The sequence below is a fragment of the Schistocerca gregaria genome, chromosome 5 (assembly GCF_023897955.1).
Source record: "Schistocerca gregaria isolate iqSchGreg1 chromosome 5, iqSchGreg1.2, whole genome shotgun sequence".
Classification (NCBI taxonomy): domain Eukaryota; kingdom Metazoa; phylum Arthropoda; class Insecta; order Orthoptera; family Acrididae; genus Schistocerca; species Schistocerca gregaria.
In genome coordinates this window covers 216,820,192-216,847,808 of record NC_064924.1, presented here as the reverse complement: position 1 = coordinate 216,847,808, position 27,617 = coordinate 216,820,192, and the positions used below count along the sequence as shown (strand labels likewise).

The 27,617-nt window shown below is 42.1% G+C and overlaps 2 protein-coding genes across 4 annotated transcripts in view; one reads left to right on the top strand and one right to left on the bottom strand.

The window, feature by feature from the left end:
* The window catches only part of LOC126272690 (angiogenic factor with G patch and FHA domains 1), a 257,783-nt gene extending 233,608 nt beyond the window's left edge, over positions 1 to 24,175 (top strand). For all 3 annotated transcript variants that reach the window (XM_049975714.1, XM_049975717.1, XM_049975715.1), the window contains exon 9: positions 23,288 to 24,175. In XM_049975714.1, coding sequence (XP_049831671.1) covers positions 23,288 to 23,425 — 138 coding nt within the window. In that variant the 3' untranslated portion in view covers positions 23,426 to 24,175. The remainder of the gene's footprint in view (positions 1 to 23,287) is intronic.
* Positions 1,623 to 26,497, bottom strand: LOC126272693 (uncharacterized). Its single transcript, XM_049975720.1, has 4 exons — positions 26,414 to 26,497; positions 5,280 to 5,450; positions 4,604 to 4,837; positions 1,623 to 2,056 (listed from the first exon to the last, which is right to left on the bottom strand). Exons 2-4 carry the CDS (start codon positions 5,448 to 5,450, stop codon positions 1,736 to 1,738), a joined length of 726 nt encoding a protein of 241 aa, XP_049831677.1. The 5' UTR covers positions 26,414 to 26,497; the 3' UTR covers positions 1,623 to 1,735.
* Positions 26,498 to 27,617: the final 1,120 nt, after the last annotated feature.

The window sequence follows — 27,617 nt, the reverse complement described above, 5'->3', positions numbered from 1 at the left end:
ATATCAGCATGATAATGCATAAAACCTCATCGGTGAAGCAGTGGTTTTTGGACAGTATTATTCATCAAATGAACTGGCCTGTCCAGAGTCCTGACCTGAACTCTGTGGTATGAGTCGACTTCGCTCAAGACCCCAGCCTCCAACATCACTACGTTGTGTGGTTTTGGCTCTTGGGCTGCCATTCCTCCACAGACGCTCGTACACTTTAACTGAAAGTGACCCCAGCAGAGTTCAAGTCGTCATTAATGGTGAAAAGTCGACACGCCCCATTTTAATGTCCACTAGTAAGTCGCCACATACTTTTGATCAGGTAGTGTATTGAAGCTCTTTTTTCCACAACGTTGTTACGAAATCATATTAATTTTTTATAAATCAATTTCCTGTGATACACAGTACTTTTCTATGTTTTGGCTATGTTTAGGCATCTAAGTGCCTTCTGCGGAATGGAGCAAAAGCAGTACCAAAACGGCTCTCTTTTGTGGCTCATCAAGTGATTTTTAAGGCGCCGATTTGGAACTCCCTGGCAGATGAAAACTGTTTGCCTGGCTGGGCCTCGAACCAGGAACTGTTGCCTTTCGCGATAAGTGATCTACCGGTTGAGCTGTACTTTATTTCAAGGGTGAGAATCCGTCTAAGAATGCAGAACAGCTGTGTGAAGTTTGGAAAATAGGAGAGATTTATTGGTGGAAGTAAAGTTATAAGGACGAGTTGTGAATCGTGCCTGGGTAGCAGAACCGGTAGAGCATTTTCCCGCTTAAAGCAAAGATTCCGGTTTCGAGTCTGGGTCAGGCAGACAGTTGTAATCTGCAAGCAAATTTCAAAACAGTACACACTCCGCTGCAGAGTGAAAACTCGTTCTGCTTTTTATAGCGTTTGTGGTATATAAATTAAAACCTAAGTAACAGAAAAGTGGTTAAAATTATGAAAGCAACATTTCACAAAAACAGAAACGTAGCAAATGGCACATCATCGAAGAATAATACCTCCAAAAAATATTTTTCATGTCTGTGATCGTCACTGACACCGGTTCCCGTGAGATCACCGAAGTTAAGCGCTGTCGGGCGTGGTCGGCACTTGGATGGGTGACCATCCAGGCCGCCATGGGCTGTTGCCATTTTTCGGGATGCACTCAGTCTCGTGATGCCAAATGAGGAGATACTCGACCGAGTAGCAGCGGCTTCAGTCAAGAATACCATCATAACGACCGGGAGAGTTGTGTGCTGACCCCACGCCCATCCTATGCGCTTTATCCAAGGAGGACGACACGGCGGGCGGATGGTCCTGGTAGGCCACTCGTGGCCTGACGACGGAGTGCTTTTTTTATGATCGTCACTGATCTTAACAATGTATTACGCTGTTCAATATATTGACGTTGTTGTTCAAATTGACGTATCCATAGGCGTATAAGCGTTTATTGATGATTGTAAACAGTATACAGCCCGTATAATATGAAAATCAGTCGTCATTTATGTTGGACTATTGCTTCAAAGGTTTCGTTTATTGTTATCGTCTAGAGCGAAATGAAATTTGTGTTTTAATGAAGAGTTCATTTATGTAATCGAGTCGTAAAATTCACCGTAAATTGAATATGTTTGTTCATCGAGCAGTAAAAAAGTTTGGAATGAACTAATACCTATTTTATTTGTTTATTCACTTATTACAAAAGTGTATTGCAACAGATTGTTAAAAGTCTGGGTTGTTGAAGGAAACTGAATCATGCGTTCCAGACAGTGGCTCAACTAAAGATGATCCTGTAGCCTGTTTTTTCGCAAGTGAAGGTGCTCCGTCGGTCGTCGTAGGCATAGCTGTAGGCGTCGGGACACAGGTTCTTGAAGAAGGCGGGGTAGTTCCTGGGCCACGAGGACGCCCTGCAGGTTTGAGGCGTGCCGAAGCTGCCACGGCAGCAGTACTGGTCCGTGTTGAAGGCGAGGCACGCGCTCTTGCAGCCGCCGTCGGAGCGGAGCTCGGGCGGGCACTGCGCGTTTATGTCGGCGCGGCAGGATGCGGCGTTGCAGCGGTAGTGGTCGCCGCCGCCTCGCCTGTCGATGGGCTCCATCTGCAACACGCGGAACGGCGGGTGAGGTTGCATGTCTCAGTCCGGGTGCTCTGCCACAGACTGCATCACTGCAGAAAAGCGCGCCTCTTTGACTGAAAATGCGAATAACTCCGTTTCTTCTATCAACAAATTTTAGAGGTTTAGGCTGCGATGGAAATTTCATCCTAGAGGCTTTCATTTTCGGAAGAGGTGTGTTTTCTTACAGTGTTTTAGGGAACATTGAAAGGACGTGAAACTCCGAAGCCGGCGAGTCACAATCGAAGCGACAGTGGATAAAGTGAAAATCAGTCATGAGTCAGTTTTCATAATCTCGGACGAAATTTTTGAATATGACAAAGGTCCGAGCGGTCTGGGGCGCTGCAGTCATGGACTGTGCTGCTGGTCACGGCGGAGATTCGATCACACTCCGCTGCAGAGTGAAAATCTCATTCTGGATTGAAAGGACAGTTGTGGGCCGGTCACTAATGTATATTCCAACAGAAATGTTGATTTTTCCGTCACAGGTTAACAGACATTGATACATACCACTGTTGAGAAACTGAATTTATCAGTCCTAGCTGGATCCAGAAACATTACCTAACTACTCAGTCAACAATATCTGCACTGTTGACTAAACATACTTCTAAGGATAGAGCCCTGCAGTGATTGCGACTCTTTGCGGTGCCCACATGACTTCAGTATACCTCTGTGTATTTATAGAATTTGCTTCCAGTGTGGTATCGACGTCAGAGCGGTCCAGCCTCTGAAATGAGTAGTCCGGCTGGTACTATCTGCATATACAAGTGTTTTTAATGTTTTAACTTACATTTACTGCACTGAAGATGGCTACACAGTGACCGAAATCTAGATATGCTATAAACACCCTTCCGACTAATCGCTGTACCCTTTACTACTTCAAATGCTAGTTTTATTTTATTAATTATCCCTGTTCACAAAAAAGGTTAGAAATAAGAAGGGTAGTCGTGAAATTTTGCTTATCACCTCAAAACAAAAAGTTGCGTAATTAACTTTTTTGTTTGATTGCAGATACAAATCTGAGTCCTCGCACACATTGAAATCCCTGCGCACAGTACCGTAGCGCGCAGCTAGAGCAGCCAGTTTAGTACAGCGCAGCCCATTAAGTAGGGTCCCGTTCAGTGATTTGCTTTCTGAATCCGAAGGGGAACAAGGCTGCAACAATCCATGTTGAGCTGGTGGAAACGTACGGTAACATTGCACCATCGTTATATGACACAATGCTTTAGGTGGCGCAGACGCTTCCATTGCGATCAGTAACTCTGAATAACGGCGAACGAAGTGACTGGCCATCTCTCTCAGAAGCACTGGTAACAATAATACAAACGGGGTCCTAGTTTTCGAAGCCGGCGAGTCACAATCGAAGCGACAGTGGATAAAGTGGAAATCAGTCATGAGCCAGTTTTCATAATCTCGGACGAAATTTTTGAATCTGACAAAGGTCCGAGCGGTCTAGGGCGCTGCAGTCATGGACTGTGCGGCTGGTCACGGCGGAGGTTCGAATCCTCCCTCGGGCATGGGTGTGAGTGTTTGTCCTTAGTATAATTTAAATTAAATAGTGTGTAAGCTTAGGGATTGATGACCTTAGCAGTTAAGTCCCATAAGATCTCACACACATTTGAATATTTTTTGACAAAGGTCGCAGCCCACTAGGTTTGGTACCTTCTGACCCGCTGAACCGAGCAGCAGAGGAAATGTTACAACCGTGTCAGGTCAACGAATATGAATTCCTTAGCCGTCTAGCTACCGTGGTCGAGCGGTGCTTGAATCAGTACGACTCCGAGACAAAGAAGCAAAGCAAGTAGTGGCAACATATGGGTTCACCAACGAAATGGCCAAAATCCAGTCTCATTAGGCAAGCTGATACCCATGGTGTAGTGCTAAAGATTATGGTCGCAGCTGCCGAACCATCACAGGACAAAATTACCTGACAAGGGTACAGGAAGCTGTGAGGATGAAGGTTTGTGGGAAGCTGCCCAAGGGGTACGGACATGCACCACGATAACGCTCGAGCTCATTCTGTGCAGGACACTCTCACTCATGCTGCTTACTCAAAATACCAGTTTTTCCCTCACCCCCGTAACAGCTCGACATGACACCCAGTGATTTCTTGCTGTTTCCTCTGGTGAAGAAATCATACCGTGGCAGGCACTTCCAGGATGACGACGAAGTTGTTTTTGAAGTGGTACCCTTCCTGAATAGCCAAAAGAGAGACTTTTCCAATCAGTCTCTAACATGTCATCCATCGTTGGGAAAAATGTCACATTGAGGAGTAGATGTGTAGAGAAGGACTAACAGCATCGTCATATTTCATGGACGCATCTGGAGTTTTTCGAGATGATAGTTAAAACTTCATGAACACCCCTCTTATAATTACATATTTTCCTGAAGAGATTATTAATGCTGGAATCGTAAATATCGACACGCGATGTGTAGTTGCCTATTTGTCATAACTCCACAGTAGTTTTCTGCCTTGAGACTGAGGCCCAGGCAGGACACGTAAATTTACTGTGGGAAAATTGCTGCACTCACCGTGACGGGGATATTGAAGCCATCAACGAGACTGATGTCGTAGTAGTCCTGACCGCCCCAACCGCTCAGGGTGACTTCTGCAAGCGTCGCAGGAGGCTGGCCGCCGGCGCCGTTACAGTACAGCCTGTTGCCGCAGTCTCCAGTCCGGCATCTGCCACGTCCGGAGCCGTCGAATGAGCAGCCAGTGCGACCCCAGAATCGGCCTGCCCATGAATCGTCCACGTAGATGGTGACCTGTTGATACACCCCTCGATGAGAACGGAAACTGTATCTTTAATTTCTTAATGTGACCGCAATTCTTGTTAAATCTTCAACGGTGCACGTTTTATGCCAGGGTCCCCTACCACATGTAACAAATGTTCGTTCTTCAAATATCAAGACATTCTTGGCAGTTTATTCTCAAATAACTAAATGTATTAAACATAAAGTTATTAGAATGTGTGAAAAAAGGCTTTTGGGCGCCTTTAGCTATTGGAGAATGTAATACATATTAATTATTGCTTTTTATATGGTAATGTTTAAGTGATGACAATGAATGTTAAGATGACATATTTCTTTATTTCAATGGAAAATAGAAGACCTTGTTTAGGTATCCCTGTGGATTCCGGGGTATTTCATATAGCAAGCTTATATCGTAGAAAAATGACAACCATTTGTGATAAGACTGGCTACTTACCGAAGAACCAGGGCGCATCTCCCAACCGCCGCTTTTGGGAGTTCCCTTTCCTGCGTTACCAAGGGCACCCACCCACACAGTCTCTCCGCGTCTGTTCTCGAACACAAACCTTCTTCCTTCGCTCAAGGCGGCGACGCCCAGCATTAATAGCAAAAACGTCAGCGCGCTCATCTGTAATACAAAAGGAAGCCAGAGCTAAAACCATGTCCATATGAATGCTGTGGAACACTGTCTCATTCCGACTCTTAACTTACCTCTATGGACAGTAGTAGTCTGTGGTACGCTGTAGATATGAAGCAGAAACTTGGGAAAGAAGCTGCACTAGAAGGAAGTTACAGAATTTCGCAACCGAATAGAGATAAGAGACGTGGAGGAATCAGGAGGAGTCAGTTTACAGTTCTACGAGGGTCACTCCAAAAGAAACGTACACTATTTTTGTAAAAATACAGTTTTCATTCTGCATGTGTGAAAGTTGTACAGTGTGTAGATACATGCTTCCCGCTTGTTTTTAAACTTAGTTCATCCTGTTCCCGTGAGTGGCGCCGTCACAGCATGTCTTCAAGATGGTTGCTACACTTGACGTTCGTCAGAAGCAACGTGCTGTCATGGAATTCCAGTGCTATGAAAACGAGACAGTGGGAAACATCCACAAGAGGTTGAAAAAGGTTTATGGAGATTGCAGTCGATCGCAGTACAGTTAGTCGGTGGGCAAGCAGGTTACGTGATGAAAGCGGACACGGCAGTATTGAGGATTGTCCTCGCAGCGGAAGGCCTCGTACTGCACACTCTCCAGACAATGTGCAGAGAGTTACCGAATTGGTGACTGCTGAAAGACGCATCACAGTGAACGAATTGACACGCTACGTTGGAATAGGGGACGGAAGTGTTTGTAGAATACTGAAAGTATTGACGTTAAAAAAAGGTTTGTGCCAGGTGGGTTTCCAGGATGTTCACAATGGCTCAGAAAGAAACAAGAAAAACGGTATGCAGCGAGCTTTTGGAACAGAACGAGAATGATGGAGATGAATTTCTTGGAAGAATTGACAGGTTATGAAACATGGCTCCATCATTTTTCACCAGAGACGAAGAGGCAATCAATGGAGTGGCAGCATGTAAATTCACCCAAGAAAAAAAAAAAATTCAAAACCACACCTTCTGCTGAAAAGTTATGGCTAGGGTGTTTTTCGATTCTGGAGGACTCTTGTTGTGGACATCATGCCAAGTGGAACCACCATAAATTCTGATTCATATGTGACGACACTGAAGAAACTTCAAGCTCGACCGAGTCGTGTTCGACCACATCGGCAAAAGCAGGATGTTTTGCTGTTGCACAACAATGCACGGCCACATGTCAGTCAACAAACCATGGAAGCGATCATAAAACTCGGATGGACTACACCGAAACACCCGCTCACCTGGCTACATGTGGCTATCATCTCTTTGGGAAACTGAAAGACTCTCTTCGTGGAACAAAGTTCGAAGATGATGACTTCTTTGTGCACGCTGCCAAACAGTGGCTCCAACAGGTTAGTCCAGAAGAGGGATGGAAATTATGTGGAGAAATGAAAATATTGTTCCTAAAAGATGTATCTACACACTGTAAAACTTTCAAACATGTAGAATAAAAGATGGATTAAAAAAAAATTGTGTGCATTTCTTTTGGAGAGACTCTCGAGCTGAAGAACTACAGTTGAAACATAAGATCGTCGATATTTGAAAGATATAGCTCTCAGCTAGATTATTATGTAAGTAAGAGAGTAATTACCGTTTAGCAGTGCCGACTTGATAATGTTGCAACAACCTTCGGAAATTCATTCCCGAACTGTTGGTTATACCTGTGTTCTTTTCTTCGTTAGTCTGTGGGTAGAGCATTTGGCTAAGACATGGATTTGCACAGTGCGTTCGTGTGGAAAGCATGGCAGATCTGTGTAGTTTGTTGACAGTTTTAGACATTCATGTTGACAGATGCCGATCTGATACTCTCTCTCTCTCTCTCTCTCTCTCTCTCTCTCTCTCTCTCTCTCTCTCTCTCTCTCTCTCTGTGTGTGTGTGTGTGTGTGTGTGTGTGTGTGTGTAAGACTGTTAATATAAGAAAAGACACACAAGACTTACGAATGTAGTACTTGTAACTGATAAAGTGCGTAACGACCTTCCCTGCAACATTTTGTTAAGTCTGCATGATGAACAGAAATACTTCACAGCGACATTACACTGAAAATCTGAATTAGGACAGAGACCTAGTCGGGGATCTTCAACATCTGCTATTCGGCTGATATTATGAGTAACTGCGCTGAAGCACATGCCGTTGATACGACAGCAAAACCAAATGAAATATTTGTCAAGCCTTACACTGTCTTGATAGGACCAGAGGATGGTTGAATTAAAACGAGCAGCCATTTGTGATTTATGTTTCGAGTTTTTGAAGCATACATGTTAAAAAAAATGACGTCCCTGTTAATTTCATGACTTACACGTCGAAGGATGCACATTTACCAACGTGAAAAATGTTAACTTTGAAATGTGCATAAGTACTTCCAGGGCTTCAAATGACTACTGCGCGAAAACCATACAAGAAAGGACACCTAACATTGAATCTCTCCGAGTTTCGATACGTAATAAACGGCGTGGTGTAGTTGCAGAGCGCACCACTAAGTGACAGGCGTGTCAAATCATCGGCTCTAAATCGTCTCAAGAAATTAGCTCGTCAATGCAGGTAGGCAATCCAGTGAAGAGTTCCAAGGCGGACTACTGTCTTTGCGCCTTCTCGGCAACAGCAGCGACTTCAGTGAACCGCACACATGTACTGACACGCTTTCTATTGATATGTCTCTTTTCTGCATGTCTTGCAGCGTTCGCGTAGTCATCTTCCGAAACCCTGCAGGTACTTGAAGTATTCCTGCGTACAAGTTGAATGAGAGTAGCACAGACGTTTGAGAAACGTGTGTTTGCGAATCGAAATTCTCTGAGACGAAAATTTTCCCTTCTGAAATACTGTGCAAATTGTTATGACAAATGCTCTTGCATGTAATAGTAAGGAATTATAATGACTCGGGAGAGAATATGTTCGTGGGCAAGTGAAGGTTCTGCTATTAATGTTATGGTTAGGTCCTAAAAATTACAGCTGTTAGTGCAATCTGTAAATTAGCACATTTACACAGCATGTCATTCCCCTTCTCAGGCAATCTTCGAATGGGATCGACATCTCATTTGTGGGTTTTGGAACCTTGCTCTTGGCACGCTACTAGGTAGGGTTCTTTTTTCTTAAGGAAGTAACGTTTTTAAATATAGTACTACTGCGGTAGGTGATGCACACTCAGTGTCTGGGCCTATTGGCTGCGCACATACACCAAACAGAAGCATTCATCATAGTTGTTTGTGGTTATTTATAATGCCATGGGTAGCTGAAAATGTCACCTCCGGTATGAAATACGCGCATTGATTCGTTTGCTGTCTGCAAAAGATGTGAAAACTGTCTTAAATTCATCGGTATATTAATGTAATTTACGGAGGAAACACTACGAGTGATGGGATAGCAAGAAAATGGGTTAGAGTGCTTGAATATTGTCAGACTAATTTTCCCGATGAAGTGCAATGTGGGTGACGACTTTTCATATCCGAAGACTTGGTGCTGAAAGTTGTAAAGTTCAAGAAAACAGATACTTTACGATTCCGTCCTTAGTTATAGGCTGGTTGGAATGTTTGAAGACTTTCGGGCGTAAATGGGTGCTCGCGAAATCGAGGAATCCGCCAGCATTCCTTCTGGGTGAAGGAGGCAAACCGTTGGGCTTCGTGTTTAAAACTGTTTAACGTTTTTGGAATCAGTAGTTTTTTATCCTTTGTTATCAACGAAGTTATTTTTCCAATACGAAAGCTTACAAGAATTGGCACTCCCATCCGCGGACCTGGAATTCTATTACTTATTTTTTGGTTTTCTAGGCGACTGTTACCGTGTAGTAGCCAAAGGCCGTATTTAAAATCATTGGGCTATTAATTAGCTGATGATGGTGTTTAGCGAATGAGATGGACTGCGCAAGATGTAATTTAAGAAATTAAATTACAGTTTTTTTCGTAGAACCTTAAGTGGGGTATTGTGACTGGCAGATCTGTTGACGTCGTCTAGTTTCGTAGGACGAAATTGAGGAGCAAATATCTAAGATCATGGAACGTGTCCGTACATGAAATTACAACATAAGAGTAATAAGAGATAAAATAAAATGTTTATCAACCCAAAAAAGGCATGCCATAAGTTTAGGTAAACGCAATCAACAGTATAACAGAATCATCTTAATTTTTCAAGGAACTACTCGACAGAATAGGAGTGAGCCAAGAGGAAACTCTTCAGTTTCGATTTTAAAGCGCGTGGATTACTGCTAAGATTTTTTAATTCTTGTGGTAGCTTATCTAAAATGGATGCAGCAGTATACTGCACACCTTTCTGTACAAGAGTCAAAGAAGTGTGATCCAAATGCAGATTGGATTTCTGCCTAGTATTGAGTGAAAGCTGCTAATTCTAGGGATTAATCTGATATTGTTAACAAGAAACGACAATAAAGAATATATTTTGAGGGCAATGTCAGAATATCCAAACTAGTGAACAGTGGTCAACAGGAGGTTCGCGAAATTACACAACTTATTGCCCGAACTGCCCGTTTCTGAGCCAAAAATATCCTTTGCAAATGGAAGAGTTACCTCAAAATATAATACCATACGACATAAGCGAATGAAAATAAGCAAACTAGACTACTTTTCGTGTCGAACGATCACTTATTTCAGATACCGTTCAAATAGTAAAAATGGCAGCCTTAAGTCTTTGAACAAGTCCTGAACATGGACTTTCCACGACTGTTTACTATCTATCTAAACACCAAGAAATTTGAACTGTTCAGTTTCATTAATCATATGCCCATTTTGTGAAATTAAAACGTTGAGTTCTGTTGAATTGTGTGTTAGAAACCGTAAAAACTGAGTCTTACTGTGATTTAGCGTTAATTTATTTCGTACAAGTCATGAACTTTTCATGAATTGCGCTATTTGAAACAGATACTGCGTATCATTTATATAAATAAGGAACAGGAGAAGCCCCAACACTGATCCTGGGCTGTCCCCCCCCCCCCCCCAATAATCTGTTGCTAAAGTGAGAGGTGAACTAATTGTGAGCTACTCCTCGTATTCCATAATGGTCCAACTTCTGTAGCAATATTTTTTGATCAACGCAATCAAACGCCTTCTTGGTTAAATAAAAAAAGATGCCTAGCATTTGAAACATTTTGTTTAATCCATACAGTACTTAACAGAGAAAAGGGAACATAGCATTTTCAGTTGTTAAACCACTTCTAAAGCCGAACTGTACATTTGATAGCAAATTATGTGATATAAAATAAGCAACTATCCTTACATACGCAACCTTTTCACTAACTTTAGCAAACACTGATGTCATAGGTGTAAAATTGTCTACATTATCCCTTTCTCCCTTTTTATAAATCGGCTTTACTACTGAGTACTTTAATCGTTCAGGAAACTGACCATTCTTAAAGGAAAACTTACAAATATGGCTAACTATAGGGCTAACATGGGCAGCACAGTGCTTTAATATTCTGCTAGGCACTCCATCATATCCATGAGAATCCGTCCTCTTCAGTGATTTAATTATTGACTCAATCTGTACGTTGCCAGTATCACAAAGGAGTATTTGAGACATAACTGTCGGAAAGGCATTTTCCAAGAGAGTTGTATGATTCTCAGTAGAAACTATTTTTTTAATTCACCAGCAGCATTCAGAAAATTATTGTTAAATACTGTACATAAATCTCCCTTAGCAGTAAGAGAAATATTTTTATTACGAACTGACTTAATATTTTCGACCTTGTGCTGCTGATCAGACACTTCCTTCTCAAGTGACCATATGGTTTTAATGTTATCCTGTGAATTTGCTATTTATTTGCGTACCACATACTCTTTGCCTTCCTAATAACATTTTAAAGCATTTTACAATACTGTCTGTTTTATCTTTGAGGAAGTTACCTGCGGAATTTGCAAGAGACCAATTTGGATCGGATGCCGTTAACTAAAAGGGACGATCAAGAAGTTTCTGTTCTAAGGCCGTACAGTCCAGAATCGTTATGCCAACCAGGTAAAATCGCCTTGAGAATTGAGGCAATCGTTCCACCGACGCACCAGGTTGATGATACTGTTTGGTAAAGCACCTCGTCCTGCTGCAGTTCGTAACTACCTGCTGCATATCCTCGACAGACAGAAATCATAGACCTTTCAAGACCTTTTTTAAGGGATCGAAGCGTGATTTTCGCATGGAGGGTAGAGGGGGGCGAGGGGAGTTGAGGACTATAGGACGGGTGCGTGAGTGTTCCCCAGTTGAGTCTCGCAGTTGAGGCTGATCCCCAAGATCGACTGGCGAGTTGTATCGGATCCCGATGTTCACGGAACTTGGCGCAGCATTTCACAACGGAGTGCTTTGACAGACATGTCGGCTCATACTCTCCCATGTATGTCTACCGGTGTTTGTCCTTCGGCAGCCAAGAAAAGAAAAACGTCACGTTGGTCCTGTTTGGACGTATTTGAACGCATAATTCACGTTTTTGCATTTATCGCATGCACGTCGGAAATATACGAATGCCACATTAATCCCTTGCCTATATGTCAGTGCTTATAAGTAGTGGAACAGAGTTCATACAAGCGCATTTTGTTTGTGCAGGTTGCATACATCAGGGGCAGATATGCCCTCAGGGGAAAACCTATTGTTCTCCTTTGATTGACAGGTCATTAACCTATTGTTGTACTTTGATTGACAGGTACTTAACCTATTGTTCTGCTAAAAGGATCCTTCCTTTTGACTGTCAGGCACTTAACCTATTGCTTCCCTGCCCCCTCACCCCCCCCTCCCTCAGGATACCTCTCCCATTGTTGCTACAGGTGGACTTTGAGGTCTGCGTTATTGGAATAGCCCCTTTCGATCTTATCAATTTGATTGACAACATAATTAAATAGATCAATTAACCTATCACCCTCTGGTTAAATTCCCTCCCCCCTCCCCCAGAAAATGGTAGAAAGTTCAAATTCCATCAGGACAATGCAACATACCACAGTTACCTCCACTAACTTAAGAGAATGGCAGGGAAAAATGGCACTAGGGCTACCTCCACTAACCTAAATCATCCGACCGCCACCTCTTCCTAGGAATTGGATGAAAAGGACTCGGCCTGTGCTGGACATAAGTCTTTATTTTCAGTCAATATTTAAACAATTAGAGGCAGTACCACCATCAAGTGTGTTCACCCGGAGGTCTGAAGTCCAATTGACTTAGTACACAGTACTGCCACCAGAGGATGCTGTTATCCCTTCCGTGACATAATCCAAGATGGCGGTCTGGTGGTGGAGAGGAAGGGTCTCATAACAGGAAATTCAAGGGTATAATGTTTATTTATAAAAAATCAGTTTATGGGGGTTGTCTTTCTCTTGCTCATCATTCTCTGCTGTTTGGAAATGTGTGGGTCTCGTAAGAAGTAATTACATGGGACAAACATGTTCCATAACCTAATGTTTTGCGCTGTACTCTAGGTGTCTTAACCTAATGTTTGGTCCTTTATTGGCACTTAACCTATTGTTCCGCTAAATGGTTATCCATGTCTCCCCCATTTGTTTAAACTATAGTACTGCCTTTGATACCAAATAAGTAACTAGTTATGTCCCCCCACCATTTTCTGGTACAATTTTCGAATTTCACATGCTTTTGAACGCCATTTCTGGTGCATCATTCTTTGTCACCCAGCCCCTTAAACTATTGTACTACATTTTACATAAAAATTATGCAAAATAACCTAGTGTTCTGCAGTTAACCTGCTGTTCTGTTTCATGTCACCCACTCATGCACACCCTCTCCTTAACTTCTGTACTGCTAACACCACGTTGATATAAAAAATTATGTAAATTAAGTAATTCGATATTCTTCACATGTATGGAGTAGTTTCTTTTAAGTCACAGCATCCTATTGGTCAGTGAAATCGATGGAATGTAGTTTAAACAGAAGATTGCTAATAAAAAACACACCCCGCCACTCGACCTCCGACGCCGCTGCCGCCGACTCTGCACCTGCTCCCCAGGAGTCAGGATGCACTGGCGATCCCCACGAAGTGATGACATGGTCATTAACTGCCAAGCTATGCGTTGGTGTCAGTTTGGGTCCTGCAAGGATGAGGCAGCGGCATCTCTTTCATACTTGACACCTGATAAATTCCTGTTGAAATATGTGATCACCTAGGCACCAATGCTGGTGTGATGGCGCATAGCTGCGGTGTGGGTCCAGCACCGAGAGATATATTCCAATGTTTCCCAGAATAGCAAAGGGTGCATTGTTCCTAGCAATCCTAACGAGACAGTCCATTCGTCACTGAATTTACCAGTCAAACTGCTGCTGCTGCAGGCGTGGGAGCACCGGCTGCCATTATTTTCTGCAGACAAAATTATTTTGCACAGATCGCTAAATTGCACTGGCAGTTAAACCCCACAAAATTTGTCTACAGATCATAAAATACATACAAGAATCACAAGAATATTGGGAGCCAGGAACATATTTACCAGTGTAACTAGAATTAAATACTACAATTACTTAAACTTCACCTCCTTAATAGGACTCATCTTCAGCAAAACTAGTGTCATGTGAGACATACACAGTCTTTATATACATATACACAATAACAAAAAAGACATACGGCGAATAATTTTTTTCTTAGTTTATTCAGTTCACACTAATACAATATGAGGTATAAATTGACTATGCTATTCCATTGCAGAAATATTTTTAACTTACATGCCACAACAGTAACACTGGTAGGAATTTTTTTTTTATAAATCTACGCTAAAAGCTAATGTGGAGATACTTTCTTTACTAATACAACTAAATTCCACAGTCCCAGTAGCATAGCTTTTACAATAATTCTGACGGACTGCATACGCTTAGTCTAATTTCGACAGTCCAAAATAGCAAAGGTTTTTATGATAACAATTCTGATGGATTAATTTGCATAAATTCCAATAACTCAGACCTGAATGTGCACCTGCAGCAGCGATGGGGGGGATATCCTGAGGGGGAGGGGGTGAGGGTGCAGGGGTGCAATAGATAAGCGCCTGTTAATCAAAACGACGGATGCTTTTAGCAGAACAATAGGTTAAGTACCTGTAAATCAAAGGAGAACAACAAGTTAATGACCTGTCAATCAAAGGAGAACAATAGGTTTGCCCCAGAGTGCATACCTGCCTCTGAAGTAGGCAACCCGCACTAACAAAATGCGCTTCTACAAACTCGGTTCCACTACTCGTATATACCCAAATCGGACTCACGCTGCAGCTAAGTATTCAGATGGAATCTTTTTGATCGCCCCTTACAGAGTGCGATGCGACACACCATTTTATTTTTGATATTGGAGTAGTGACAAGTTTAACCCAATCTCGCAGGCAAAATTAGGCTGGCGACCATTACTAAAACTGTTTTGTAAGTGCAGTAGTTCAGATTCTGTCCATAAACGTTACGTAGTCAATCTTCTTCGCGTAATTTGTCTCGTGTAACAAAGACTGAGGATTCTGCTCGCGGCTCCAAGTGAGACGTTGCTCGAAACCACTTCTTCCAGGCTGGGATGAAGAAAAGTTGCAAAGAGCGAAGTCCAGTCAAACAACTTCACCTCGGAAAGACAAATGGTTCAAATGGCTCTGAGCACTGTGGCACGTAACATCTGAAATCATCAGTCCCCTAGAACTTAGAACTACTTAAACCTAACTAACCTAAGGACATCACACACATCCATGCCCGAGGCAGGATTCGAAACTGCGACCTTAGCGGTCATGCGGTTCCCGACTGAAGCGCCTAGAACCGCACAGCCACAACGGCCTGCTCGGAAAGACATATTTACTGTGTTCTGAGTGATGCAGTTGTGTTGCTTTTGGATTTTTGTTCCACAGTAGCACATTCACCTATGAGATGTATTGTGAGATATCAAATAAACTTCGCCGAGCACTCAAAACCGAAAGGCATGATAAGATAGTTAACGGATTTGCGTTGCTTGATGGCGACTGGCAACATATGGCCCAAGTAGAATATTCCATATAGCCCTTATCTAACGTCCAGTGATTACCACTTTTTCATGCAATTAAACAAAATCTTTACACGGTCGGCGCTACGACAGAGACAATGACGTCAAAATCGGTTGTTCAGCAGTGGTTAGCCAATCAGGTGACTGATATTTACGAGACGGAAATTGATAAGTTGGTTGTTAGTTACCATAGCTGCCTCAATTGTAGTGGAAATTACATTGCAGAGTAGTTTAAGGAACAGGCTGTTATGAGATGCAGTTTTGTGTTTTTACTCATAATGTAAAAACTGTACCTACTTAAAAGACGGCTCATAATTAAAAAAAAAAAGAAAACTACAATACATCGCGAGTAGGTGCTGCTTCTGCATCAGTCCTCCTCTGTTGCGACCACACTTGTGCAGAATCGAACTGTCCAGAATAATAGTTTCGTGCCGGAATGAGAGCATACACTTCCTATATGAAGGATGTTACTGTGGCGGGCTGACGTTTCGGATCGTTGCTCTCGCGCGCATCGTGTTGTTATGTGGCTGGCAGCTGGCAGACAGGCGGGCCTCAAGGCTGGCCGGGTGGCAGGTAAGTACATCGACCGTGTTCGCCCTGCTGTGGGTGGCGGATGGACGGGGGCCCGAGCAGCCCAGATTACCCTGCACCGTCTGCCGTCTGGCCGACACGTGGCGCGGCCGCCCCCGGCTACGGCACCATTCCACCTTGCTGCACCCGTCATAACGAGATGGCTGCAGTGGCCTTTGTTGACGGCGGCGCGGGGTGGCAGGCACGGCCCGCTCCGCTATCGTAGTCCCAACCCCTCCCCTCGTTCTTCCGTTCTTCTATGACGACGAGCCTCAGAAGCCAGGAAGCCTTGTGGGTGGCCCGTAGCACGGCAGGAGGAAGCATTAGGAGCTGCAGCAGCGGCGGCGCCGGCAGACATGCACGGCAGGTAATAAATAAGCGGAGCTAGCAAAGGGTCGGGGGGGGGGGGGGGGATGGAGGGAAGGGGCAGAACCCACTCGGCGACGCCGCCGCCGGCCATCCATTGTGCGCACGTGGAGCCGGGGGCACGCGACCATGCACTGCGCTGCGCTGCTCTGCAAAAAAAAAAAAAAAAAAAAAAAAAAACTAGAGCGAGCGCGCTCAGTACCGCCACTGCCGCAGTGCAGCCGTGCACTCAAAGCCAAAGAAAAATCCCACTGTACGTGCAGAAGGCGCCCGCGGCGCGCCAAGGAGACGGGTGCTTCTCCGACCGGTGTCTCGCCACAGAAAGGCTTCGCGGCTGCACTCTAGTTATACCGACTTTGCCCCCAGTCGCTACGACAGTACGATATGGCTCCCATCTTTTCTTTTTTCCTGTGGCTGCTTTTGCTCAGGTAATGAGGCACTCTGAATCGTCCTCGCCGCTACACGACCTCTTTTCCATCAGATCCTGAGTATGCGATCGCGGAGAACTTTTCATTGTATCTCACTTCTCGAGTTCGGTGCCGTCTATAACATGTCATTACCAACTTGTACTGTTCACCGCATGTTTTATTATACTGAATAGTCTGAGATGGGTGTATAGGCTTTCTTGCACAATAGGTATTTATTTATCTAATTTGAAAAAGAGAAACAAAATCAGATACATAACATCATTAGAAGGCATAATGATCACACTTTACGGCCTTAAGCTAGACAGGCCATAATGTCCCGTGACGGTCCATACTCTGACGATGTGCCATGAAGCATTTGCATACATACTGCTTAAGACTGTCGGAGTGGCCTACCGTGGTGGCCGTGCGGTTCTAGGCGCTGCAGTCTGGAACCGCTGGACTGCTACGGTCGCAGGTTCGAATCCTGCTTCGGGCATAGATGTGTGTGTTGTCCTTAGGTTAGTTAGGTTTAAGTAGTTCTAAGTTCTAGGGGACTGATGACCTAAGATGTTCAGTCCCATAGTGTTCAGAGCCACTGCCGGAGTGGAACAATTACAAGGTCAAAATTTCACATGAACATATCTTCAATTTATAGAGGGTGCATTGAAGATATGTCACACAAATGATGTAAAGCAAATAAAAATATGTTGAAATTTACAGGGTGACTTAAATTTCTTGTTATCGCTTTCTCTCTCTCTCTCTCTCTCTCTCTCTCTCTCTCTCTCTCTCTCTGCGTATGTGTAGCTTTTCTAAGGACGTCTGGGTGCACACGAATGTGACACAGCCTTTAATTCGAGTCACAAATTTGTTTTTTATGTACTTTTGCCCTGCAGACTTCGCTTTTTATTTATTTCTGCAGCCAAAATGGTAATGCAATGTCGCACAGAGACCTTAGCTGCTGAAGAACCTAAAAGGCGAGGGAACCTACTTATTGATCAAATGCTACCTTTCAGTCAGAATGTCTTTGGGATCCGCCATTATGCTAAAAGAGGACCATACTTGTAGCCAAAAGAGTAATAATGATAACTCATTTTCCAGGAAGATGATTTTTTAAGAAAACAGGAGCAATTTAACAGATTGCTAGTCTCAGTACACTAACTTCTTGAGACGGAGATGCGATAAGGGATGTATATTTTTTCAGCGGTGGAAGATACGGAATATCTTCACGCCATCACGCATGAAAGTGGCTTTTTAAACAAGTTGTCATCGGAATTATTGACCAATAAGTAATTGCCAATATTCAGGCTTCATCGTCTGCATGTTTGTGGACCCGCTTGTGATGAAAAATATAAAGCTACGGTATTTAAAGATGTCATACATCTATACATGTGACTACGATTCGTTTTTAATTAAATCCTTACCGTACTTGTTGGAGCTGTAGTGACCTAATTATTAGAAAGTGCCTTGTGAACATAGTAAGTATAGTGTTGGGGCATCCAAACTTCTTTTCTCTTTTTCACATACTAGAAAGAACGTTTTTTAAAAATATGGATAACGATAGAAAACTAAACTATCGTAATGTTTATACCTGCTTTTCGCCGCCTATCTTTCTGGCTGTTTCTACTTCACCTACCCCAAATGTAACAAAATGACTTAAGAAATAACTGATGTTGGATCAGTTCAAACCTCGTGATGTACTACAGGCTGAAGCAGTAACTTGTAAACGGCTAACACGTGTGCACGAACTTCATTGTTAGGACACCGGCGGTGAAACGTATTGGCATTAATTCAGATAGAAGTGGATGGCACATATATGTCACGGATGACGTTGTAAAACACAATATCTCTAACATCAGGGAAATTGTCTCAGCATTTTGTGACTAGCAGGTTTCGTTCTAGACCTGTGGAGGTACCGCCGTCTGGCTCGCATGCAAAGTTTCAAGTATGGATCGCGTTAAGAGATGGCACTTGTCTATACATCAACTGTAACGCTTTTCTTATGAGGTAACTAGCTTCTCCCTTATTCATACGGTTCTAGGCGCTACAGTCTGGAACCGCGCGACCGTAAGGTCGCAGGTTCGAATAGTGCCTCGGGCATGGATGTGTGTGATGTCCTTAGGTTAGTTAGGTTTAATTAGTTCTAAGTTCTAGGGGACTGATGATCTCAGATGTTAAGTCCCACAGTGCTCAGAGCCATTTGAACCTTATTCATATGAACTTTGAGTATAGGGACGAATAGATGTGCTGCATAACCATGGAACTTAACTGTGGAACCTTGTGACACACTACGTAACGCATGTTGTTTTAGTTATTCCACAACCCGGGGAATCACTCTACCAACTGAGTGAACTATCTGTGCCTGCCTTACGTTAGATATACAGTGTCAAGCTGTGAGGAATGTAAGGATAGCGCGTTTGAGTGATGGTTGTGAGGACACATTCAGTCTGTGAGAGGAAGTTTCATTACATAAGTGGATACTGGCAGTTTGCAGCTTAGAGCCAATCATGAAGTGTGTACAGGTGTCTTAAGTTGTGCGAGTTACTTACTGAATTTTCTTTGTGACAGTCATCTGCTTCACTGGCCGCTTTTATTTCGTATTCTTCACTACTGCTCACTTCCTGCTGTTTAGCCATTTTCAAGTGTGTGGTGTAACCCGCTAAAAGGTCGTATTTGAGTTTTACTCAAAACATACTTTGGTCATAAATTGTTAAAATTCTGTGGTGTGGCCGGGCTTTAAAATAAACAACTTGATATGAAGTGTTTCGTGAACAAGCTGTGATGAAGTTTCCTGTGTTCAGTTCGGCTTTTCAGAAAACGCCTGGTGTCTTCTGTTTATTTCAAACCCCACTCAACTCAATGTGTTTTAAGAGTGTATTACTGGACAAATGAAACCATAGAACCGTGAACAAATTGGGTCACGTGACTAGGTGAATGCCTGCGCGGGCTGCTGTTAACGTGATTAAGTTTATTGGCGATGAGATGGGGAAAGGAACTACAGTGCTGACGAGAAATGTGACTGGAAGCACAAGCAAAATTTTAGTTCCTTAAAGACAGACGAAAATGACTATCTTCTATATGTAAAATGGTAATGTCCCAAAAAACTAACTCACTGACTCATCATCGTCCAGCGCAAACCACTGAGGATAGAAATTTGAGATTTGCAGAGGGTGTAAGCGTAGTTTAACAAGGAATCTTTCGACATTCCATTCCCAAGGGGGTGAACTATGGGATGAAAGGCTTCGTGAACCTACGTTATTAAGGCAATTTTGAAGCTAGAACAACGAAAATTGGTATTTGCTTCCTTTGACAGAAATGAAAAAGATACGAATTTTGGCGTTTTTGGAAATTCAACCCGTTAGGGATGAAATAGGGGATGCAAGGGTTTTTGAAAATAAATCATTGTTAAAGAACAATTAAGGTTATGTTTAAAGCTACATCAATGCAAATTTGTATTTGACTTCGCGGTTTCAGTATTTTTGGAAATTCAACCCTAGGAGGGTGAAATAGGGATTCAGATTTTGTGGACATATTTAATTTCTGAAGCTAAATCTATGAAATTTTGTATTTGGCTTTTTAGAAATTAAAAGAAAATTTGCATTTCGTTGTTTTTGGAAATTCATCTCCTAAGGGGGCGGAGGATGAAATTGGGCATGAAACGATTATGGAAGTATTTAATTAGCATTTTAAAGCTAAATCTTTGAAAACTGGTATTTGGTTTCTCGGTTGGAAGATCAAAGACGTTTTTCTTTGTTTTTGAAAGTTCAACCCCGAAGGCGTGAAATAGGGCCAGACTGATCGAATGCTTCATCATCGCCCAACCAAAAACGCTGAGGATAGAAACCTGAAACTTGGAGAGAGTGTTCATCTTAGACTGTAGGAATTGTTTAAGAAGAGATTGTTCGAAATTGCTCTCCTAAGGGGGTGAAATAACGGGTGAAAGGCTTTTTAAAAATGGCACTATTAAGACAACTTTGATACTAGAACTACGAAAATTGGTATTTGATTTCCCAGTCAGAAATAACAAATAAGTTTTTCAGAATTTTTTGAAATTCAGCCACTAAAGAGATAAAATAGTTTTTTTAAATACGTCATTATTGCAGAACTACTGAAAAATTTTTAAAGCTAAATTTATGAAAATTATTATTTAAATTCTCGGTTAGAAATAACGAAAATACGCGTTTCAGTGTTTTTGGAAACACCTCCCTAAGGGAGTGAAATAGCTGATGAAAAGTTTTATGAAATATTTTCATCATGAAAACATTTCCAAAGCTAAATCTATGGAAATTTGTATTTGGCTTCTCCGTAACTGTTTCTGAAAATTCCACTCTTGAGCAGATGAAACAGCGAATGAAAATTTTTAAGAAAACATTGCGTTGTATTTAAAACATTTATAGATAAATATATGCAAATTAATTGTTAATTGTAATTATCTCACACGAAAAAAGTCATTTGTTATCCGGCTGTCTATATGTCTGTCGGTCTGTTAAGAACCCTTTTTCTAATGTATGGTTAAATGTATCAAGTTGAAATTTTTTTGTCACATACTAAGGCCTGTCGTCTCTTAGCAGCGTAAAAACATGAAGCTCCTAAGTCATTCCAATCAAAAGAGACGGCAATTTATATAACATATTTTGATGTTCGCAAAGTCACACATCAAAGCGTATAATGTACTTCCCGTTGACCTAGAATCATGAGATTTGTAAGAAACGAGGTTTCGCAGTAGAAGTAAAGAATTAAAAAATTAGAAAATTTTTAATGCCTAATTATATCAAACCAAAAATTATTTCTTTTTCATTTGTTATACAAATTCAAAATCAAAGCATTCTCGAAAGTCTTGGAATCCCCTGACCCATATCTTGCCAGTATTAATGTCGGTAACAAGAAAAAGTCGTCGACATTCTCGATTCCCGGGATGGGTGAACTGTCTGCCTATCTATCTATCTATCTATCTATCTGGAGCTCGAGTTTTTTTCTACATCTATCGATTATTAACTTATATAAAAAAGTTAATTCTCTTGTAAACAACTACCACGAACTTCATTTTGAGTGTACGTTGGAATAATTTGCAAAAGAAAGCAGCAATTGTAAAATTCTCTTTATGCTGTAAGGCCTATTCGTGACAGTGAATAACTACAGCTGCAGTGACTCTTGAGAACATGACAGTGAATGAAGATGAATACAGTAATCAATACACAGAAGAAAGAGAAGGGGTATATGCTTGCTGACGCAAGTATCTCAATGCCGTAGCTGTATTCAGAGACAGGCATAATTGTAGGAAAAAGTATCCTATTGGGAATGAACTACTGCCTCTTAACTGCACTGGAAAATGAAAGAGGAGGAAGGATCGACTCCTTTATGTGGGAGATGTTTCGACGTTAGACCAGAAGCAGTAGTGGCAACTTAAAAAGTTAGCAATCAGTGCTAAGGACTGAAAGACAAATGCGGGACATAAATTTAGAAAGATGATTGTAGTAAAAACTTGTATTCCCTCTACAGCTTAATCAAGATCGGAGGCGATTTTATATTTGCTTCAGAATGACCTGTGATTATTTTATTTCAATTTAAAAATTTGTAAATTGAACAGAAATTTTCGTTAATCCACAGGAAAAAAAACCTGCCTTTTAATGTCACTTCCCACTCGAATTTGACGTTACATGTATTGAACATCATTAAACACTTTTGTATTTACTATTTCTCTAAGTTGCTATTAAGATGTTGCTACGAGTGTCACTACATGTTGTTTTGTGAATAAGGCTTTCACACTGCAGACGACAAGATGGAATACTTTTCAGATAGATGAACATACCACACAATATAAGAAATTTTAGTTGAATGTTCGATTTGTTAGCTACATTTCTTGTGCAGCAATGTATGGCCTAAAGTGCACTAGTGTAAAGTAAACAGCGTATGCATTTTTAAATGCAAACCCGACGAATGGGTTTTTTTAAATGCCAGGAATAATAATGAATATGTCTATAACCAGAAGTGTCTCAAGTCGCGATATGAGACAGACATGTGTGAAATTATCAAATTTTGTAACCTCACAATATCCTCTAAGTCGTCTGAGAGATTTAGTCCCCATGTGCGTGCCAAGAACACGGGCAAGGCGCAGCGGCGTAGCTGCGTGGCGGAAAACGCGGTCTGCACCGATCGAGCCGGCAGCGCGGCACGAAACGCCGCACTGCCGCGGAATATTGTGGTTAGTCAAATATACCACTTGCTACAAAAATCAGGCGGGCCGCGGCGGCTGCGGTGCGGCTTCTGTCTCGCCATTCTCGCGAACGCCTAATCCAAATATGTCCGTTTGACGGTTTAAACTGTACCTACACTTGAAAATGTCTGCACGGTCAAAACTGTGCCCTAGTCAAAAGTACTACATAAAAGGGAATTCTGTTGCAAGTAATGACACGCAGTGTGGCAGATTATCGCCATTCAGAAAATTTGTTTTGGCCGTGGACCCCGCTGCAGCTAAGGTGTTGCAGAAATCCGGAAGAAAGCCCAGTGTGCGTGTCGTTAATGCCTGCGCCTCCTTTATTCTGTGTGACTGCAGTATGTTGTTGTGTTGCAGATACCGCTGTCGGAGCAGCGCGGCACCGCGGGCCTGGGCAGCGACGCTCCGCCCCCGCCGCCTCCTGGAGACGCCGCCGCCGCGCGCCGTTCCCAGCGCTGGAAGAAGGCGAAGCAGCGGTACGAGGCACTCAGCTAATGCTGCCGCCACCGCCCGCGCCGTCGTTCGCGGAACAGACGTGACGGGTTTCAATGATGGTTCTGCGCAGCTCACTCCCGTGCCTCGTGAGATGCAGTATCTTTCAACTTCACGTCTAATTGCATTTTTAGTTTGTTTTAGCGTCGTTGTGTACCGATTAAGACTTTTTTACACCATAAAAGCGATGAAAATGAGCCCACTATATTCACGTTTTCTAGAAAGATGATTCCATACAATAGGAGAGATACAACACCGAGTGAATTTTGCCGAACGTCCCGCTCCCTCTTGTCTTCGAAGAAGGTGCAGTTTTCACATGGAGTCATGTCAGACTTGTGGGTAAGTTATGGAGCTTATAACTACTAGAAACGTTACACGAAAGGGAATAACAAATGAATCGCATTCAAGGAGAGAGTGGCGTCTTAAGACTGTAGGATTTGCTGTGCGAGTAACTAATCACTTAGCCTGGAATGAACTGGCGATGTGTAACTGTATTCTGATTGGAAAGAATACATATTTAATCACAGTTAACGCGTTCGCCCAGCAAACTTTTTTGTTCTTTCTTGAAGACGTTTGATGATGCAAAATATGGCAAGATAGAACGAGGAATGTTGGAAAAACAAAACACTGATGATGGTGTTCATGATCCAAGGAGCCACTTCACAATAAATAAAATAACATTCAGATTGTTATTGTAAATTTGTTAACTGTGAAGATACATATAATAAATAATGATAAATGATTTCCCGTGAATGTTGTGTTCTTTTATTTTCTGTTTTTCTTTCTTTCGACATGTGACCCCATGCTATCAAACAGTAATGTCCTGTTCTTTAAACCTGGACAATTATGAGTTTCATAACAGATATAACTATTCTTTTTTTCGAAAACTCCGAAGACTCTGATATTGCTGTCTATTCACCATGTAAATTGGCGAGGGCCATCCACGAGTACCTCAGTTCTTCATGGATCACTGTGGAGAGTCAGACTACAGAATGTGTGTAGCTACATTCTGACATGTGGTGCATGTGACGCCGGTGATTACATGTCGAAATAATTGTTTCTGGGGAGTCGAGACACTCTTGAGTCAAATTTCCCAACTTCGTTACTTGTCGGAAACATTTGTGAAGTAGTCTGAGCGGTGACTGCTGTCAAGATGTTACTTCAAAACTACATTTGCGACGCACCTTCGAACGCTATAGATCGTTAGAAATCTAAAGCAAGCCCATTTTATGTCTATTGACTACACAAGATGCACCAGATTTGTCGCTATTATAGGAACGTTGTTAATCTGTCGTCGAGCTACGCGAAGCGGGAATAAAAAGATAACGAACGTTAAGTGTGATCACAAGCACTATCACTAGGGCAGTGAACTTCCGACGTGTATAATGGTCAAGAAATGAACTGTTCGGATATCGTGTTTGATAAACGACGCTAAAATGAACAACTGATAGTGTGTGACTTTAAACTCGCGAAATTGAAGTAAATGATTGGAGTCGTTGCTTTTGCACAGGCCTGCTGCAGCATCCAAACTGCTGTCGAGATTGTACTACTGTAGTAACTGAAGATCCATGTAATTTGCCAGCTGAAGATGGGTGCAAACCCGAAATGCATATTGGCGTAAATAAAAAAACGCATTAAAAAGTGGCTGGTTGCCGTATTTTTCAGTGAAATATCTTTATTTGTTTTCGGAGCGAAAGGCATGCTGACATTCAAATTATTGTTTAACGTGCCATCCTGAACGAAGTCATCAGGAATGAAGCAGTAGGTTTGGTTTGGAGGGGGCGGAGCCGAAATCGGTCGTGGCTTGTTGAACCAACTACCCTGGTGTTCACCTGAAATGATTTAGGAATTGGACCGGGCTCATGCTGAATACATGTCCATTGTTTTCGTCAATAGTTTACCTCAGTATCTTTAAGACAAAAAGTATGTGGCCTTTATTAACGTACTCTGAATTAGGCACTTCTTTCGCATGGAAAACTGTTTTCAGATGCTCTTCTTTTACAAACTGCACGGGCTAAGTTAATACGTATTTACGTAGCGTTAGTTTGGCAGCAGAATAAAGGAATGAGTGTTGTGATCGATTTGAAAATAATAATAAAAAAAAGGAAATGGACAGAAATGGGCGCTACGGGACTTCATGGTTGACAGGAACGCCAGGAGCCCTGGAAAGAAAGGTACTCCTCAATTAACAGCGCAACCGTGAAAAATAATTTCCTATAGAAGCCCGCAAAATTACTTTTAGATGAGTGGAAGTTAATAATTTGTGTGTTTAACTGAAATGTGTGTAGTGTGAATGGAATCGTAAGTTAGAGGGGGAAAACGTGAAGACGGTAGGGAAATAACGGCGGCTGCATCAAGATACGAAGACGCAGGACTGCTACAGATACAGGAAATTTGGTCCGTTTAGAGAAATGTATTGAAGTTTTGCACTAAACTGTACGCGAAAGTGCCGTTATATTGTATAGCAACCAAAGAGACCCTTCCAACTCTACCCTTATCCTAAATACGATATAAATGCAAAAAATGCATGATTATTCCATTGTCACGCCATCGCATTTGTTACTGTAGCATCGTATAGCATTATACAGCTATAACACCACATGAGCTGAAGTCACAGACCATGTTGTAGCGATCAAACAGAACAAAGCTCGCGTTTTACTGTTAAAACACCGTCAGTGAGAAACTAAGAGTTTTAACATGTCTAGTACAACAGTGGACGACACAGCTTTATCAGAAACAAGACAAGCTATATATAGTTCACATAAAACTATCAACACGAAAAACTGATTGCGCTATGTGAGACAGAATACTAAACGAAAATCGCTGTATGGATAAAAACAAATAAACTGTCATTCTCTCCAATATTTTCTGCAAGCAGGGAAAATAAGAAGAGGTACTGCATGCAAAAAATAAAGGCTTCTCCAGTTTAAGACAAACTTTCTGCACGTGAGATCATCATTTCAATCATTCTTTCTTAAAATCAGCACTCACCTTGAAGGTTTTGCTGTGGTATCCTGCTGCCACCGTATCAGCCTCGAGACGACGGAGTTCTGTGGAGCCGCAGCGCGTTATATATCGCTGGCACTTCCTCATCCGTGTCTCCATAGGCCACGTAATGTTCCGAACTTCTGCACTGGTATGCTGGGACGCAACAGTTCTTCCTGGATACCAACTGGTCCGACTTTGAACGCCAAGCTGTTAATTCCCGTGATCTGAAACTTCCACCTGCACCGATTTGATTGCCTTTAACTTGAGGAGATGAGTATTAGTGTGCACTGATTGAAGCTGTAATTAATTATTTTCACCACGAATGACTTTGACGGTTATTTTAATCCTTGGAATAGAAACATTTCCGAAGTCATTCGAGGAACGTAACAGAACTATTTAAGTTAAAGAACGAGGAAAATTGAAGACCTTTGCAGAAAAGAGAACGCCCGTACGTATATTAAGAGGTGACGTGGAAAGCCAGAGCTAAACAAAGAACGGATGGCTGGAAGGTGGAAAGAGTATATAGAAATGCCACGCAAGAGAAACAAGGCACTGTAGAAGAGGAGGAAGAAATAGATTCACATGAAATGAGAAAACTATACTGAGGAGAATCTGACAGAGCACTGAAAGACGTAAGTCGAGGCTAAGCTCCTGGAGCAGATGTATTGTTTTGGCATCTTCGGGAAGACAAAACTATTTCACCTGGTATGTAACTTATGTGAGACAGGCGAAATACTCTCGGACTTCAACAATAATGTAATAAATCTATTTCCAAAGAAGGCAGGTGCTGCAGATGTGAATGCTACCAATCCAACAGTTTAATAAGTCATGGTTGCAAAATGTTGGCACGATTTATTTAAAGAAGAATGGAAAAAGCCGACGCTGGTGAACACAAGTTTGGGAACACGCGAGTCATTATCATCTCTACGACATTTAGAAGATAGACTTAAGAGAAGTGGATAGTGTTTTGAAAGAATGTTTTAAGATGGAAATCAACAGAAGTAAAACAAGGGTGATGCAATGTAATCAAATTAAATCGGGCGACCCTGAGGGAGTTAGATTCGAAAATGAGATTCTAAAAGTTGCAGATGAGTTTTGTTATTTTGTATAAAATACTGTCTTTTTCTGAGAAACAGAAATTTACTAACATAAAATATAAATTTAAATTAAATGTTCGTATGTTGGGAGAGGCTTTCTGCGGGAGTGA